Source organism: Syngnathoides biaculeatus, chromosome 15, assembly GCF_019802595.1.
Source record: "Syngnathoides biaculeatus isolate LvHL_M chromosome 15, ASM1980259v1, whole genome shotgun sequence".
Lineage (NCBI taxonomy): Eukaryota > Metazoa > Chordata > Actinopteri > Syngnathiformes > Syngnathidae > Syngnathoides > Syngnathoides biaculeatus.
Window position 1 is genome coordinate 10,695,368 of NC_084654.1, and position 18,796 is coordinate 10,714,163.

General features: G+C 40.2%; 1 protein-coding gene across 3 annotated transcripts in view; it reads right to left on the minus strand.

Annotated features, from left to right (window-relative positions):
- Positions 1 to 502: 502 nt before the first annotated feature.
- prkd3 (protein kinase D3) overlaps positions 503 to 18,796 on the minus strand; it is a 50,196-nt gene continuing 31,902 nt past the window's right edge. The window contains exons 4-19 of one of the 3 annotated variants that reach the window (XM_061844086.1): positions 17,978 to 18,109; positions 13,999 to 14,156; positions 13,061 to 13,262; positions 12,896 to 12,973; positions 12,629 to 12,815; positions 12,303 to 12,426; positions 12,011 to 12,088; positions 6,307 to 6,583; positions 5,769 to 5,821; positions 5,447 to 5,519; positions 5,243 to 5,349; positions 5,010 to 5,171; positions 4,001 to 4,099; positions 3,651 to 3,918; positions 1,872 to 1,957; positions 503 to 1,770 (exon numbers count right to left, since the gene is read on the minus strand). In XM_061844086.1, the coding sequence (XP_061700070.1) occupies positions 1,597 to 1,770; positions 1,872 to 1,957; positions 3,651 to 3,918; positions 4,001 to 4,099; positions 5,010 to 5,171; positions 5,243 to 5,349; positions 5,447 to 5,519; positions 5,769 to 5,821; positions 6,307 to 6,583; positions 12,011 to 12,088; positions 12,303 to 12,426; positions 12,629 to 12,815; positions 12,896 to 12,973; positions 13,061 to 13,262; positions 13,999 to 14,156; positions 17,978 to 18,109 (2,258 nt within the window). In that variant the 3' untranslated portion in view covers positions 503 to 1,596. Of the gene's footprint in view, positions 1,771 to 1,871; positions 1,958 to 3,650; positions 3,919 to 4,000; positions 4,100 to 5,009; positions 5,172 to 5,242; positions 5,350 to 5,446; positions 5,520 to 5,768; positions 5,822 to 6,306; positions 6,584 to 12,010; positions 12,089 to 12,302; positions 12,427 to 12,628; positions 12,816 to 12,895; positions 12,974 to 13,060; positions 13,266 to 13,998; positions 14,157 to 17,977; positions 18,110 to 18,796 lie in introns of all 3 variants that reach the window. The other 2 variants (XM_061844087.1, XM_061844085.1) reach the window with 2 other exon arrangements.

Sequence of the window (18,796 nt, forward strand, 5' to 3'; positions counted from 1 at the left end):
AGTATTGGATTGCCGCTGAAGAGAAACAACTTTTTTCCCCAACCTCTCATCTGTGGTTTGTACAAGTACGGTTTGTTGCGTTTAGTGGTCAGCCAGTATCTCAGTGCAGAAACCATCAGAAGAAGGAGGAAAAAGTTAAGCAGATTAATCATAACTGTCTAAATCTCTGTAATTTCTTGCTGGAGCAGTTGGATGCACATTTGATACTTGAAGGGGGTTCCATCACAGCATTTATCGTGAATAATTTCAAAGACCCCACAAACCCCCACATTGCAGTCACCCTCTTTCACCATGTCATTATTCCCTTGTGGTGAGAGATTGGTCCAGAATCACATCCATCTGTTCAGAAACCTGTGACATGATAATACCATAACTCGCTCACTGAGTCACTGTGATACAAACTAAATACTACAAAACTGCAAGCTAGAGTTTGTTATGCTGGAGCATGCACATCAAAAATATATTGTCCAATCAGATTAGACAGATGCAAGGCAATGAAATGTTAAGAATATTAAATATTCCTTCTCAGTCAAGAAGTGTAGTCTTTATTTTAAATGGTATGCATCGAAATGTACAAAACACCTGCCAGTCCAGTGGCAACAGATTTTCAGAAAACTGGAATGTACTCCCAAATCACAAATAGCAGTTAACTACAAAAATGGTGTACACTACACTGACGTGAACGTTTCAATACTGTACTAAAGCTACTCAGACATCATACACACAATTAGTTTACACATGGAATGGACAGTTTTGTTCTGTAGCACCTCTGCTCTCTGCAGAGAATTAAAAAAAAAATCACATTACTTAAAATAGATGCTTACAGAGTCCCATTTAAACTAGTAAATACAAATAAAATGCTCACATTGCTGGTTTTAGACTGATTGTACTGACAGTTCAGGGTTTATGGAACTCCACAATACCACCACTTTTTTTTTTTATGTGATGATCTTACACTCATGGTGAAGAAAGTATAGGCACACACCTGCGACTTTTCACTGATTATGATCATTGAACACTGTTCACCGATACCAGACATGCCCTCTGTAGCAGCAAATGGACTTTCTGTTCCATCGGAATGTTCAACGCAATATAGTGCAAAACAGCACCACAATTACGAAATACATTAAAACACTTTACAAAATACATGTTTGTTCCAGTTTCATGCCAGAGGACAGTCTCACAAACTGTTTGGAAATGAGAAGTAACAGTATGTGTGACAAACTCTCAAACTCCAAATCCCTTGTGAAAAGTGCCCTTTACTCCTGGGATAAGCTCTCGATGGACCTCCTCTCACACACAAAGAACAGAACCTTATTATTAAATCAGAAGAACTAAAACCATATAAAACAGAAACAATCAAGTTTATCTTGGTACGCTTGTCCTTACATCCATGGAAGGTGTTGGTATTTTGAAAAGAGAAAGCTCATCTCTGCTCACAGTTTTTGTCATCCTCAGCTTACAAACTTGTAGCAGTGACATATGGTACAAACTCAGGCTGTCCCGCGCTTCGTGAGCCTCTCTGTTTCCATAGTTTGATGAAGAAAGTCCCCTGTGATCTTCCTGAATAAGTGTTGTGCAAAGTCCCCTGTGACATTACGGATCCTCATCCATGTCATCTAGGTTGGGTGCCATGATAAAGTGTTTGGGGTAAACAAGACTGTGCTCGTCGGCGTACTCCTCCCAACGTGCGTCATCACTCTCATGGGTGATGTAGCGTTCGCCTCGTCGTGTCTCAAAGTCCCTGAGGTCCAACCATGTCTGATAGTCCTGGGGGGAAAATGTATTAGTCAGAATAGAGAATGAATAGGGAATAGGAATCTAACTGGAAGAAGAAAATTTCATGTTAGAATATCCAATATTGAAGTCACCTGCAACCAAGGATGGCTGAGACACTTATCGACACTGTACCTCTTCCTCATCTTCACTTGAAGGAGATTATTGATCAGATCTGTGGCTGTGACAATGAATAATCGTGTTTAGTCCAACATAAAATGTACAAAGCCAATTCCAATGAAGTTGGGATTCTTTTGTGTTTAACAAAAACAGAATACAATGATTTGCAAATCATATTTGACCTATATTTAATTGAAGACACTACAAAGACAAAATTTAATGTTCAAACTGATAAACTTTCTTTTTACCAAATAATCATTAACTTGGAATTTTATGGCTGCAACATATCCCAAAAAAAGCTGGAACAGGGTCATGTTTACCACTGTGTTGCTTCACCTTTTCTTTTAACAACACTCGATAATTGGTAATTGAGGACACTAATTGTCGAAGCTTTGTAGATAGAATTCTTTCCCATTCTTGCTTGATGTACACCTTTAGCTGTTCAACAGTCTGGGGTCTCAGTTGTCATATTTTTATTTTAATGAGTTAAATATTTTCAATGGGAGAATGGTCTGGATTGGAGGCAGGCCAGTCGAGAACCCACACACTTAATACAAAGCCACACTGGTGTAACATGCAGAATGTGGTATGGCACTATGTTGCTGAAATCAGCAGGGGCATCCATAAAAAAGAAGATGCTTGGATGGCAGCATATGTTTCCTCAAAACCTGTATGTACCTTTCAGTATTAATGATGCATTCACAGATGTGTAAGTTACCCAAGCCACTGGCACTAACATAGCCCGATACCATCATGGACGATGGCTTTTGAAGTTTGCGTCTATAACAATCCAGATGGTTCTTTTCTTCTTTGGCACAGAGGACACGACGTCCACAATTTGTGGACTTGTCGGACCACAGAACACTTTTTCCACTTTGCATCTGTCTATCTTCAATGAGCTCGGGCCCAAAGAAGCTGGCGGCATTTCTGGGTGTTGTTGATAAATGGCTCTTGCTTTGCATGAGTGTTTTAAATTGCACTTACAGATGTAGAGTAGCATCAAATTGTATTTAGCATTTTTATATGAACCCTTTAAAACAAATATGGTCTGGCTATGAACAGTGTGTGGCTTCCACATACAGTATATAGCATGGGATATTTTGCATAAATTATATAGTTGCAAGAGACTAACAGTTGTACTCCTTTTTTTGCTTTTAGCGTCCATGTAGACAGCAATGTAAGAATTAGTATAGGGGAAATGTTTATCTATTTTTCATATAATAATACAGACCTTACAGACTGAATCTTTGAGTATCTAGTGTTGCAAAGATTCAAAGTAAAATGTCCATGCAAACTGTTTTGTTTTACCTTAACTTAATACATTCTCTGGAAAGACGTGTTGAGCCAAGATGAACCAAAAATAAGAGAAACACCTTGGTAAAGCGTGTCTATGGCGATTGTTGTCCTTTCTAAGCATGTCTTTATCGACCTTTTTGTTAATATACTGAGGCAAATTCATGGCAGAACAGAAAACGTTTGCTCAAAAATAAGAAGCCAAAAAAAAAAAAAAAAAAAGGCTAAATATGTCTGTCTATTTAAATGCAAAACTTTTAAACAGCTATTGCTGTTGAATTAGTTATCTGTTTAAGCTGCTAACCAAACTAAGTATGTGGAAGGGCAGTGGCATGGGTGGATGGGGAAAACTGAAAGTGAGTCATATCAATTTCAGGCCAAGGAAGTTCAGACACATAGGCGATAAGGATACTGTTACGTGTCTGAAAATGATTTAGACAGCTAGAGTGCAGGATTTTTACCTTCTGCAGAAATGTCCTTCCATGGGGTAGGGGGGTACATGAAGGCAGCATTTTGAATCTGGTCAGTGATGTCTTCATCCTCATTGAAAGGGAATGTCCCGCTCAAGCTGACGTACACAATAACTCCCACAGACCACATATCTAATGAGCGATTGTAGCCTTTACTACGCAGGACCTCTGGAGCCAGGTAAGCTGGAGTGCCCACCACTGATCGCCGGAATGACTTCTCACCAATAATGCGGGCAAAGCCAAAGTCACACAGCTTTACCTGGAAGATGGAAGAGAAGCTTGTCTTTGCACAAAGGCATTCACACGCATGTAAATGTTTGCGCAAACCCATTGTCTTTTACCTGAGGAAAAGGCTCTGCAGAGGCCAACAGTACATTCTCAGGCTTCAAGTCACAGTGAACTATGTTTTTGAAGTGCAGATGTCGCAAGGCCACCAGAATCTATGGCAGAAAGGTGAAGAAAAAAAAAGCCCATAACCTTCCACACCTTAGCTCTGTGGTTTTAAAACTGGGGGGTGGCTGAAAATTTGCAAGCGTTTGGGGGGGAGCTGAAAATTTAATCTCCAAAAAGGGCGACACTGCAAAAAAATGTTTGGAACCACTGCCATTACGGACAAAATATGGTGGTATAATCAGATGTGTATTGCCTTAGGAAATGCCATATGGAAAAGATTGACACAGTAATGCCCATCAATACTTTCATCTTGATCAATACCGAACATCTCATTTCATCATCACGTCTGTATTCCTGAGCTGGCCCTTGTTACATGACTGTCCGTGGCCTGCTACCAATTCCACAGCACTCTGGGCTCTTCTATGCCAACTCTGGCTGTGACAAACGTCCTCCTGGCAACATCAGAGCCAGACCTGCCAAAGCTAATGGGACTATTGTTAATGGCGCTGCTTCTGTTTGGGATACAGGACTCACTGAGGCCCAGGAGCCAGCGGTTCTTCTAATCACAACAAGACCAGCACCACACCACAACAGCCAGTAATCCACAGCCAGGGAGGAGGCCCTGATGCTACGCAGACAATTCGCATAAACAATTCCCTACCATCAGGTCACCACAAGAATCAACAGGCATGGAGCTTGAGCAGAGCCTTGTGTGCAGTGGGATAACACAAACCATCAACAGAGGGGAGGATAAAGAGACAGGGAAACCACGATAGACAAACACCAAAATGGAAGTGTTTGCAGAAAGAGTAGGAAAAAAAAAGTATTCTTGTGAAAAGCAAAAGCTACATTTGAGGCTCATGTCAATTGATTTACAGACAACCAAAGAAGACTGCAATCTTGAGGACATAAAAAAAGAAAGAGACATTAGGATTTGGAAAGTTCTGCAACACAAACCTGTGTAACTAAAAACTTGGTGATGCGTTCAGGCAGTTTGCTCTTCTCACTCGACAGGATCATTTCCAGCATGTCGCCATGCAGCTTCTCCATCACTACAAATACCCGTTCTGGTGTCTCGAACATGCATTGCAGGTTGACAATACCTGGGTGATGCAGATTCTAAAGAAAGAGCAGATAAAACCATGCAATGACAACAAAGACAAACCATTAATATAATTTGAGATATTCACCTGTAATATGGCCACCTCATTCCTCAGCTGGCTCTCTTGCTTGGTAGGAAATCTCATCTTGTCAATAACCTTTATAGCCACATCCCTGCCACTCTTTCTGTGTTTACCTAAATCACCCCGCAAAACACAGTAAAGGGAAAAAAAGTTGTGAAATATCCTCTTGTGTGGAATGCTAATTTTCTGGAAATCCCATAACAGACATACCTCCATACACAATGCCAAACTGTCCTGACCCCAGCACTTCATCTGAGAATATTTGGAACACTGAGGCAATATCCTGTTGAAAAAAAAATCAAAGTTAGCACTGTTCAACTGTACACTGCACTAAATACACCAACTCCAGCAGGATCAAATTCCAAACTTTCCTATGAGTGTATGTTATATTGAAGTACCCTGACTCAAGAAATATATTACAGTTTCAACAGTACCTTTTAGTGAATGTCCAATGCTTTAATAGCAAATAAATTATGTTTTAATAGAAACCAGTTCAGAGGTTTTGTACTGTACGGGAAAAAAAAACACTCACCACATTCTCTTGAATCTGGCAGTTGGACACAGATATGCTGATGGAGAGCTCTCCTGGATGGAGAAAACATTATTAACTGATGCATGCAGTGGTCAGTGGATCCTAAAGAAATGACTAGCACAGCTACATTGCTCACATAGCTTCAATCAGCTTATCTCAGCTGCAAAAAGTCAGTCACAGATCATCACGATGAAGCAATTTATTATGCAACAAACTGGCTTTCTAAAGTGTGACTGAATGCTGAGAGTATGCACCATTTCATAACAGAGAACATTGGAAACTCGTAGTTGAAAACTACATATGAATATAATGAGAGCTTAAAAAGGTTAAATTTCACTGTGCTATCCTAGAGAAAATATTTGATTTGGAATGATGTAATGTAATAACATGTTTCAAGTTAGCTCAATGGAAAGTCCTGAAAAACAGTTTCAGAATTAGTAAGCAGTGAAATTATGTCTCAATGATTTTTCAGTGACCATCCAAATTTAGAAAAAAATGTGTATAAAATCCATTCTTGTGTCTTGCGGGTTAAACTTACTATGATCTTTGCCCGGGCCTGCAGCACTTGCCACACTAGGCTGAGGTGTTACTGGCATCAGGGCTTGTCTGATGGCCTTCTCCCAGCCTTGAGCCACCTCCATGCCAACTCCTGAGGCAGCCAGAGCAGGGATGTTGTAATGATTGCTATTGTTCTCCCCCACATAATACACCATGGTGGCTGTGATGATCTCAAAGCAGTGTGGATTGCTTCCCTGGGCCAGACTATTGTAGTCTCTGCACTGCTCTACCTGGAGAATCTCAGACAAAGGGATTTCCTACAAGAGAGAGCAAAAACTTTGGTAACTAATTTGTAGTAACAACAACTGTATATGGAACTCAACAAAAACATTCTTCAAGATGATGTGCAGTAAATTTAAAAAAAACTTTTTTTCTTTGAACAAACTCCCATCACAGTTTTTTTTTTCTTCAAGGGCATAAGATAATGATGTCCAAATGAAAACTAGACAATGACAACAGGAAGAGAATTTGACTCCTTAGCATTGTTGCTGGCATCTCGATTAGTGCAATCAAAAAGAAACTACAATCTTTTAGGAAGATAAACCTGCTCAAGAAACAAGGGATAAAGACAGAACCATTTCCACTTTGAAATAATACAAAATAAAAGATGGAAACTCACACTCCACTGCGTCACATTAGTTGTCCGGTGTAGTCTCAGTTTTGACAATCTAGTTCCAATCCTAACCTGTCCTCACTCTCTTTCTTATGAACATACGACACTCAGAGTAAACTTTAAAAGTCCCCCCCACCCAACCCCTCGATATTCACTGTCAAATCAAAGTAAGGAGGGAGGGTTGAATGATAAAAACCCAGAGGTTTGAACCAATCTGCACTTGCAGAGGCACACGCTGTCCCCTTCCACGTGGCTCACCACAGAGTATCAAATGAAGTGCTTGCGGTTAGCGGGGCCGTGTCACGTGAACAGGCCCTGTGGTGGGCTGTAGTGCTGTGATACCCTGATTACAAGGCAGGGGCCAGCCAGAGGGCCATATTGAGCACGAGCCGCTGGCGCTACCACGAAGACTTAAGATGCTAAACTACCGTTCTGAAGGGTGGTGCATTAGTGGGTGGGTGTGCATTTGACTGTGACAGGAATCAATCCAGCGGAGACAGAGAGAAACCCCTTTACCCCTTGAAAGGGAAAACCACAAGTACGGGGATCTCATCTTCAAACGAGCGGCCATTATGGCTTCCAAATGGGGAATATGGTAGCCATGCCTGACAAGTGAGCTATCGCATGACCGCCACTAATCAGATTGGAGGTATGAAGCAAATACAGGGGAGCACAGTGGCCAGATCCTGATGAGCAACACCATAGAGAATTTGAGTCAAATTAGAGGACTAAGCTGAAGACATACAAGTTAAAAATCTGGAGAACCTTTGTCTGTAGCTCTGAAAAGGCATGCTGAATGTGAAGCTAGCAACCACAACATTTGGTACACCGTTACGATCTAATGATAATCGATGCATAAGCTTTACTAAAACCTATACAGTGTGTGTGTGTGTATACACACACACACACACACCACACACACACACCACACACACACACACACACATGCAGTTTAAGCCAGTAGTTTACATACGCTGTGCAAAAACACACTTCATTTCTTGTCTCACTGTCAGAAGTCAAATCAGATTAAACCCTCTTATTTCAGGTCAGTCAGGATCACCCAAATTTGTTAAATGCCACAATAAAGAGACTTGAATCTGATTGAAATGCAGTGGCATGCCATTAAAAAAAGGCCTTCCATGCTCATACAAACTCCATTTGTGGTCCCAACCCCCTGGCAGAAGATCGTGAGAGGCTGGCTGCTTAAAAAGATAAAAAAAAAAAAAGTCTGCGCACCCCTGCACTATACTGTAAATATTGGGCACTGTATATTTGGTATGGCAAAAGTAGTCAATGAAAAATTAACTTTTGGTAACCTTTTGTAGAATTATCTTTACTAAAGTTTTGCACAGTGTTGGATAAACAAGCAATAAATAATGCCAGACGTTAACACACCCCACTGCCTCAGTTTTTTTTTTCCAGGCTTCCTGGAGAGTGAATGACACCAAGTAAAAGAAGAGATAATTGCTACATCTACATTGAAAAGCACGTGTTTAAAAGAGACAAGAAATGTCCTACACACCATCCTATGTCTATTTTCCAAGCCGCTTATCCTCACAAGGGTCGCAGGAGTGCCTGAGCCCATCCCTGCTAACTTCAGGCAAAAGGTGGACTACACCCTGAACTGATTGCCAGTAAGGCATCAAAACTCTCACCATGGCACAAGAAGTTGTCTGAAAACATACATTGTGCCATGAACAATAAAATTAAAACATCCCAAACACCCAACAGACAACAATCAATTCACATGTGGAAGTATTTGCCATTTCCTGAGTTCTCAGTGGGTAATTACTGTGTTATTAAGCACTTTGGGAGTTGTTATGACCAAGTGCAGAGCAGGAAGTGCCCCACAATTGCCGTTATGCTTCTAAAGAATTAAGCTTGGTTGAAAGCTTCAATGATAAGGCCTATTTGACTTTGACATTCAATCAATTGAAGCCAGTTGTATGTTATTGCACCCAATAATATTAAATGTACTGAGAGCAAAAATCAACTCAAGCGTGTCACTAGCGAACAGTCACTTTAAACTGCTCCCTTTGCACAACTGTCATTCCACTGGTCTTCAACTGTGAAGTGCAAACGGGTAAGGGCACTCTGTATAAACTTAATATAACGTGGGCCGTTGACGCGCTCTCAACTGCTTTAAATGCGAAAAGACTGCATCTTTGTACAACTGTAACTCTTACAAGGAAAAGTGTACTATTAATTACATGTCTACTGTTCTTTGTTCTTGTTAGTTTGTTGTTGTTCTCAGTACTCAACATGAATGTCGTACAAGGGTGGCACCAACCGCCGGAGACAAATTCCTTGTGTGTTGTTACATACTTGGCCATTAAATCTGATTGTGATTCTGACAAGAGTACAATAAAACACACACAGACTGTTCAACTACATCACTGTAATGAAAGTGTGACTAGTTTAAAGATTATTTTTAAAACCCTTAATAATTAGTGTTAATATTTCAGTGATAAGAACACAAATTCTGGCCATCTCTTTGCCAAGAGGGCCTAACTGATTTTTTTTTTTTTTTTTTTTATAAACACCTTAAAGCTTGGTCACCCAGCTCCCTACTGTGATATTTACAAACCTATCAAACAGAGCACGGTTAGTATTCACCTGCTGGTATGGAAATTGCTGCAGTGTGTCTACAATTGCAAGGTGCAATAAAAATAAATACTTCACAGTGACCTCTACACATCAACTTGAAGTAACTCTGCTTGACATTATAATAAACATCATGGAAAATCGTGATTCTGAAAAGAAACAAAAGGCTTCCAAATCTTTTAGGGTTTTAATATTTTGTTGAGCAATGTAATGTATATTATTGTACAGCACTTCTGATGACTATTTCTACAGAAACAGTGATTACTTTTGAAATGCAGGATTCCAATTTCTCCTAATCTTTGTCTATTGGATAATATAAGATATGTATTTTCCAAATGAGTTCACCCGCACTTAAGCGCAATAGCTAAAAAGATAAAAACAAGAAAAAAAAGCTGTACTGTTAAACTGAAAAGTTAAACAGGTTATAAACATTAACAATGGAATTCTCGGCATACACCATATAACACAAAAATAATTGCTAAATGTAATAACCAAATGGATAACTAAGAAAAACTGGTCACTGTTCATTAAAATGATTGATTCTTGGCTCATTCATGTCACGTCATGATAAAGAATGTCGTATAGAAATGTAATCAATGTAACGTGTAGTGTAAATGTCATGTAACTAAATCACATCTTCGCATTTTAGACTCCTAGTCACACCATAGGGTCACTTGTATGTACTGTACTTGAACCCCTATCCTTCTTCCCCCGGATCTTCAGTGTGGGCCTCTGGGGCGGAATTAGCTGTGGGGTAGGGAGGGGGGCTGCCACCCTTTTCACTGTAGTCAGCCCGTCTGGCGAGGGCAGACCGGCAGGAGCTGAGGCTCTTGTTAGAAACTGTACATATTTTGCATGTTGGGCACATTCACATCTCATTCATTGCCAGTCTTCCAGTTTTAATGAATCATACTCCCCATCAGTGGGGAGAGGGGAAGACATTCAATGTTCGGTCCTTCTGGCCTTCTCTCTGGTCAATGCCTCTCCCCCATGGGTTTTTAAGGCACAACATTCAGTACATTTGGGCATCCTTTGGGGAGCTGGGTTGCCTGGGTGGGGGTGACATAATTGCCCCATGACCATCTCACCCCACCCCTACCAGTCTCCCCAATTTTAATGCATGATATGCCACCACAGACGATGACGGTACAGGGAAAAATGGTTACCTGGTACCTATAGTAATACGGTGGGTCTTCGCAGTTTGCTTGGCTGAGGACTGGCTTGTGGGATGGGCTTGCTGCCTTTGACACCCCCCCCCCCAACTGCCAACCTCCCTTGCAGCTTGAGGGGGGCCATGCTCACCCTTCCTCAATGTGCTGGCTCAACAACTCCGTATAACAGTTCACTAACAACCATTTGATAGTGTTCATTCAATCATAGGTTTTACAGACACGCTAGGGATTTGAACTGGATATGCTGGGACAACTAATAATATGAGGTTATGTTAAAATATCAACTCAGGTTCTTACAAGTGTTTGGATGCTAAACAGAACCTCAACGTACCACTCATCAATAGCATTGTATTGCTAATTCCTCAAATCCTGTCCTGTCTTTTTCTGTCCTCAGTCATCATGTCCACCTCTCAAAGAGAACACAACTTGATTGTTTGTAACGTTACTTGTGGTCAGATATCTAGACACACCCCATTCCCCTTGTCCTTTCGGCCCCTCTGTCCCCTAAAACAGACTAAAAAAAAAAAAAGGAAGCGGGAGTATTTCAAACAAACCTGCTGTACAATAAAACTCCTCCAGCACAAAAGGAGAGATCCACTTTTCTCTATGGGGTGGCAGCTGAAGAGGACACATTAAAAAAAATATATATATATGGCAAACTATATGACAAAATACTCCGTGATCATTGACCATTGGTGACCTTTAATTGATATTTGTCATCGTGCAGACTAAAATTTCATTTTGTTCGTCCATCCATCCATCCATTTTCTGAGCCACTTTATCTCACAAGCATCACAGGAGCGATGGCGCCTATCCCAGCTATCATTGGGCAGGAAGCGCGGTACACCCTGAACTGGTTGCCAGCCAATCGTAGAACACATCGGGACAAACAACAGCCCCACTCACAATCACACATAAGGGCAATTTAGATTCTCCAACTGATGCAAATTTTGGGATGTGGGAGCAAACCAAAGTGCCCAGAGAAAATCCACGCAGACACAGGGAGAAAATGCAAACACCATAAAAGCGCAGCCGGGATTTCAACCCCAGTCCTCAGAACTGTGAGGCCAACGCCCTTACCAGTTGTGCCACCGCCCCGGCTCATTTTGTTAGTCTGGTTTCTAATTTATTAAACGTGGCAAAAAGATTACACAACAATACAAGTCTGACAAACCAAGATTTTGTATTACAAGTGTCAAATTCCCAAAAATTTGACCTCGTGTTATGTTAAGCACTTTATTTGGCTTAATGTGGAACAAAATAAATATTACTTCACCATGATTGTTCTTCCTTACTTTATAGAACTTGGCTCCCGTGTCGTTCTGAAAAAGACTCAGACTTTTACTGTCCAGTCGCCAGTAATGTCTCTTTCTCTGTTTCAAAAATCAAAATCCAAGTGAGTACACGAGAAAAAAAAAAACAAGCACTCATATACATATCACCAACAATATTATTTAACTCTTACATTATGTTAATTCATGAGGGAAAATACTTCCAGTGCTGCTGTATGCAAAACAAGATAAAATCCTATATGCAAGTTAACCAGACAAGACATGGTCTAATGGGTTTTGGGGTTTTCAGTCTTACCAAGTTATCTCTGCTGGTATAATGAACCATCCAGCCCTCCTTCACCACAGTGGAACTCCACCTCTTGGTGTGTTTGATAGATTGGACCACCCGCATAAGTGGGATGTTGGTGCTTGTGGAGGGGCTAAACTCCAGCACAAAAGAGTTCAATTTATTTTAGAGCCAACTTTAATAAAATAACTTTTAAAGGTACATTTAATCAGTGAAACAGTTTTAAACTGCACTAGTCAGTGTAGTTTGCCTGTTTTTTTTTTTTTTTGGACTACAAATTTAAAAGTTCAAGTCAAAATAATGAATCATATTAAATCCTAATAATATACCCGTACCTAATCGTCTTAATGGGCTCCTCATATTTGTCTTGGTCCAAGAATTGAGAATCCATGTCAAACATCCTCTCCTCTGGTGTGGACAGTTCCTCAGGCTCATCCACCCCTCTGCTGCCTTCCATGTCACTGCTGTCTACTTCCATTGTATCCAGAGGGCTGTCTGTCTCCGGGCCAGGACTGGCTGGCTCTATATATGGACATCAAGTTGGACATAATAGATTTTACCATGAAATACCTCAATTCCAACAGATGTGATATGGACTTTACCTCCATTGAAATCCACCTCACCCAAACAGTCTCTTGGTACCTTTGATGCACACCGCTTATGGCAGTTGAATCTACAATCTGGTAAAAGTCATGGGAAAGATATGAATTGTGTCAATCGCATAAAAAACAAGTGTACAAATATATCACGTTCATATGCTTGCTTGCCTTTACACTGCATTCCCTGACGAAAGATTCCCTTAAGCAGGCGCTTACAGTACTGGCAGATAGTGGGTCGAGTATAGGTATGAATGGCAAAGGTGTGAGGCACCTTCACTCGACCGAGCACCATTTTCTCCATCCAGATAGGTCTACCACTCCAGGAGAGGATTCGCTTTCCCGCTTCTTGATGGGGCCTCTGCTGCTGTTGCTGCTGCAGGAGTTGCATGGGCAAGTGAAAGGATGAGAGAATAGTGATTTGGAAGAACATGGGGCAGGGGAAAACTGTATAGTCACATAACAATGCTAAAGCAGAAAAATCATTGTTTCGCTCATTTATGATGTCATTTGAGCAGTCAATTTCAAATTTCAATTTATTCAAAACTGTTTTAGTACAAAATAAATGAAGCCATTTGAAAGCTTCCTGACAACATGGGAGAAACCTACCAAAAAGTAAGTGGATACATAGAGTGTTTATTGCTCCATGTCATAAAGCATAATTGCATCTTTTGATAAAATTTCTTGGGACGCAAAATAGGGCAGAATGTTTTCCAGGTCCTTATGTGGAACCAAGTCAAAAGGCCCCACTGAAGAGTTAGCCAGAGAGCTACATCTATTAAATGCTATGTATAAGTGTTGTCAGGCAGCAACTAGGCCCAAGAGAGAAACCTGTGGAGAAAACCCAATTTGATATAAAGAAACGATGTAATGGTAAAGAGTGTAACAATAGGAATTCAGATACCTTCCCATCGGAGGGGAAGGGGGAGGGGGGGGGGTTTAATTAGTTTGCTTTACTTTAAGATTGGATTATTTTTACCAAGGGAGATAGAGCTTATGCACATCAAGTAACTGCAAAATTATCAGTATAGTTTTGAGTTCCATTTCTTAAAAAGAAAAAAAAATGTAAAAATTGTAAAGAGGTAATGCCATGCAGGTTCTAAACTCACCTCATCTAAGACAACCGCTGCACTCTCTGCAAGTACCGGTCGGGGAACAGAGAGTGATGGTCCGGGCAGCGAGACATTGGACAATCTCCTCTTCCTCACACCGGAACAATTATTTGGGATTTTAAAGGCACAGCGCTTGTGGTAGTTCAGTCCACATCCTGATCCATAAAAAAAGAAGCTTAGAAGTGTCACAACGTGAGACAGCCACTGGATTGGCACGGAATTTAGCCACTAAATGTGGCTTTCCTGATGAGTTGGTATAAATAGAAGCTACAACTGTTGATGAATCATCTTCTAAAGTTGTGTATCGCTTGAATTTGTACGATTCTGGTTCTGATTCCAGTTTCGCTTTTTGATTCTGGTTCCAAATGATTCTTGAGTCTGATTCTTTTGAGGCACAAGATGAAAATGTTTGCAATAGTTAAAGGGGTATCCATGGTACGCCATCTTTTTTTTTTTTTTTTTAAACATTTGAGAATCCCTATAACATTGCTTACATTGTACTACAGTACTTATTTTCCACTGGGTTGCAAGGCAGGAGAAGAGAACAAGCTTGCTCTCATCTCTTATTTCCATATTTTCAACCAACCACACATCATTCAGTTGTGCAACCGGCCACCCTAAAATCCTGAAAAATATTCTTTATTACCTCGCTGTTTTGGATTCCGCATTATACAGTTTAAGCCAGAAGTTCACATACACAATGCAAAAACACACATTTCATTTATTGCCTCACTGTCTGAAGTCAAATAAGAATAAACTGGTTTCAGGTTAGTCAGGATCATTAAAAAGTATTTAATATTGTTAAATGCCATAATAATGAGAGAGAGAGAGAGGGAAAGAGAGAGAGAGTTTCTGAGACAAATTTACATTATTTTCTCCAAAGTCAAAAGTTTATAGACACAAATAGTAGTATGTCCTTAAAGAACATGGGGAAGCCCTTATGATGGGGTCCTGGCTTTGGAAACTCCTGAAAGGTTAACTGACAACATGTGAGTTAATTGATGGCACACCTGCGGTTGTATTTAGGCAACACCTCAAACACGCTGCTTCCTTGTTTGGAATCATGGTAAAAATCAAAAGAAATTAGCTAGGAAATCAAGGAGAGACTAGTGTAGCTCCACAATCGCTGCTTATCCTTAGGTGCAATTTCCAGATGCGTGAAGGACCCACGTCATCTGTTGAAGCAATTATACGCAAGTATAAATATCATGAGATTGTCCACCCATTAGTCTGCTCATAGAGGTATCTGAAAGATGAACACATTTTGGTATGAAATATGGGACTCAACCGCAGAACAAAAGCTAAAGACCTTGTAAATATGCTGGCTGAAGCTGGTAAGAAAGTGTCATTCTCCACAATGAAACGAGTCATGCATCGACCTGGGGTGAAAGGCCACTCACTGAGAATGAAGCCATTAGTCCTAAAAAACCAAAACAAAAACAACAACAACAAAAATGGTCAAAAGGGGAAAGTTTGTAGACCTGAAAACACCATACAAACAGTGAAGCATGGAGGTGCCAGAATCATGTTGTGGAGCTGTTTTGCTGCAGCAGGAACTAGAGTTTTTCATAAAATCGAATTATTAAATGGAGAATTTAAGGGAGCATCTCAAGAAATCAGCTAGGAAGCTAAAACTTGGGTGCAAATGGGTCTTCCAAATGGGCAGTGACCCTAAGCATATTGCCAAACTGTTACAAAAGTGGCTTGAAGATAAAGTCAATGTCTTGGAGTGGCCATCGCAAAGCACTGATCTGAATCCCATTGAAAATTTGTGGGCAGATCGAGAAAGGCGTGGGCGAGCAAGGCAACCGACAAGGGCCAGGATTCCAGCAGAGTACTGTCAGAAGCTTGGGGAAGGTACCCAAGACATTTGACCCAAGTCATACATTCAAAGGAAATGCTCCTCAATACTAAGGAAATGTAAACTTTTGACCTCAAAGAAATTATAAAATTCTCTCTCTTATTATTGTGGGATTTAAGAAGATTAAATAATCTTGGTTGTCCTGATTGACCTGAAACAGGAGATCTTTAATGTCATTTGACTTCAGATAGAGACAAAAAAAACAAAAAACATTTTTTTGCTGAAGTGTTTGTAAATTTCTGGCTTCAACACACACGCACACACAACACGCACACCAACACACACACAATAGCTTTAAATATCTTTCCCTACACTGATGAATTGACTCATTGTGTTATATAAGTTAAAGATGACAAAAAGACCCTTTTATATCCTCTATTCAATTAATCTGTAGGAGACCTCTGAGAGAAAAAAGTACAGACATCTCATCTCAATTTAGCTCTGTACTTCTTAGTGAATTTTGATCGTATATTTTTTGTTAACTTGGATGAATTTTCTAGATTTATTCTAATTCTTCTGATAGATTGAGTATAGTTGTTTTGGGGGGAAAAATTACTGTACATCTCAATGAGAAAGTAAATATGTTCAGATGTGCATTTTTTAAAAATGTAAACATTCAAACATAATGGGTACATGGGTTTTCACACCCTTTGCTATGACACCTAAACTGAAGTCCAGATGAATCTGATTTCTACTGATCATTCTTGAGATGCTTTTACAACTTGAATGAAGTCTACTTGTTGTAAATTAAACATCATTTGTTATGGCATAAAGCTGTTTATATCGGGTCTCATAGTTCGCAGTGTATATCAGTGAAGAAACCAAGCAATGAAGTTTAAGCAATTGTCTGCAGAATGCCAAGACTTGATTGTGTCAAGGCACAAATCTGGGGAAGAATACAAAGGAATTTCAGCAGCAGAGAATGTCCCATAAAGACTGTGGTCCCAATTATTCGAAAATGGAAGAAGTTTGGAAAGAACAGGACCGTTCTTAGATCTGGTTGTCCAACCAAGCAGAGTCACTGGGGGAGAAGGGACTTGGTCAGAGAGCAACAACCCTAAAGTCACTAAGACAGTGCTCCAATGCTCCTTTGCGGGGATAGGAAGGTCAACCATTGCAAACACCGCCCACCAATCTGATTTTTATGGTAGAGCAGCCAGATGGAAGCCCCTTCTCAATAAAAGGGACAAAGCAGACTGCTTGAAGTTTTCCAAAAGGCACCTTAAGAATTCAAACAACCAATATTCTCTGGTTTGATGAGAGGAAAATAGAACATTTTTGGCCTGAATTGCAGACGGCATATCTGGAGAAGAAAAAACTGTTCATCACCTGTGCAACACCATCCCTAGAGTGAAGCATGCTGGTGGCAGCATCATCCTGTGAGGCTATTTTTCTTACTGCAGGAATTGGATGATAAGTCCACATTCTGGGGAAGACGACAATTTTCAAATATAAATTCTTCGAGAACTTGCTCCAGAGTTGTCTGGAACTCAGACTGACACCAATTCACTTTCCAAAATGACAATGACCCAAAGCACACAGACAAGATAAAGGAGCGGCTTCAGAAATAGCCTGTGCATGTCCAAGTGGCCCATTCAGGGCCCGGTCTTGAATCCAATTGAACATCTCTGGAAAGACCTAAAGATGGCAGTGGACCAATGCTGCCCATCCAACCTGACTGGCCTTGAGAGGATCTGTAGAGAAGAATGGGAGTAAATGCCCCAAAATCAATATGCCAAGCTCATAAAAATGTACCCAATAAGACGGTGCGTCGTCAAAATATTAAGACATAATTATGTACCCATCAAGTTCAAATGCTTATATTTTCAATAAATGTGCACAACGGTCTGAAAATGTTTTTCATTTTCCATTGTGAGGAACAATTTATGATTTTATTTATTTTAGAAAGCTATACTCAAATCAGTATTTCAACAGCAAAATGTGGGAAAAAGTAAAGGACACTGAATAGTTTCTGGGGGCACTATAGGTAGTAAGATCCTAAAGTCGAACACAAAATAGTGTTTGTACGCGTTTATAAAAATATGACATTTTATTTATTTATTTATTTTTAAAAATTTATTTCCATGTATGTGTGGCCGTGCTTGCGGATCTAACCTTCACATTTGAGCCCCTGCCGAACAAGACCCCATAGCATCTCACCGCAGTAGTCACAGAAGGTGGGGGCTTTGTAGGAGTGGACATAAAGGGCATGAGGTCGAATCTGGAAGTCTTCAACTGTGGCTTGGGCTAGAAACAACAGTGATGATGTAACCAAACTTGGAAATCAAAGCCATCCAGAAAACACCTTGGCCAACAAAATTGAGGAATGAGAAGTGTGATAACATAGATGACATAGTAGTGGGGAAGGGGGAGAATAAGGTAACCATTTATCAAATTATTTGTAGTGCAGTTTCAATAGGAACACTCCTGCCAGCAAATAAAACCTTGAAAGACATTGAAATAAATGGTTTTGTCTGAAAATGTAGCTGCTATTTCCACACTATTACAGTAGAGGGCATCATATCTGTACAGTGACAAATATTTTTAAGAAGGGGACCAAGAATCCAGAGAAATGTCCTCTAATCATGTGTTATCAGCACATTGTTATTTAGAATCTAAATGATCTGTGGATTTGCTTCTCTTCCCGTTTCTTAATTTTCTCACGCTGGTTTTGTGTCAGATACACACTGGGCTCCTTGTTGGCACTAAAAGCTAGTTAGTCATGCGAATGTGTGACTCACTAAAAATTAGAAGATGTGTAAGATTGCGAGGTGACAGCTGCTAAACAAGTACACGCATCCAAAATTTATTTCCTGTCCGAGCTTGTGTATTGTGTGTGTATGCAATCATTTATGCTCACGTAAAAGGAATTGTTTTTACTTTCAGTAAGTGCTTGTATGTATTTGTCCCTTTTTCAACAAATACATTTTTAAT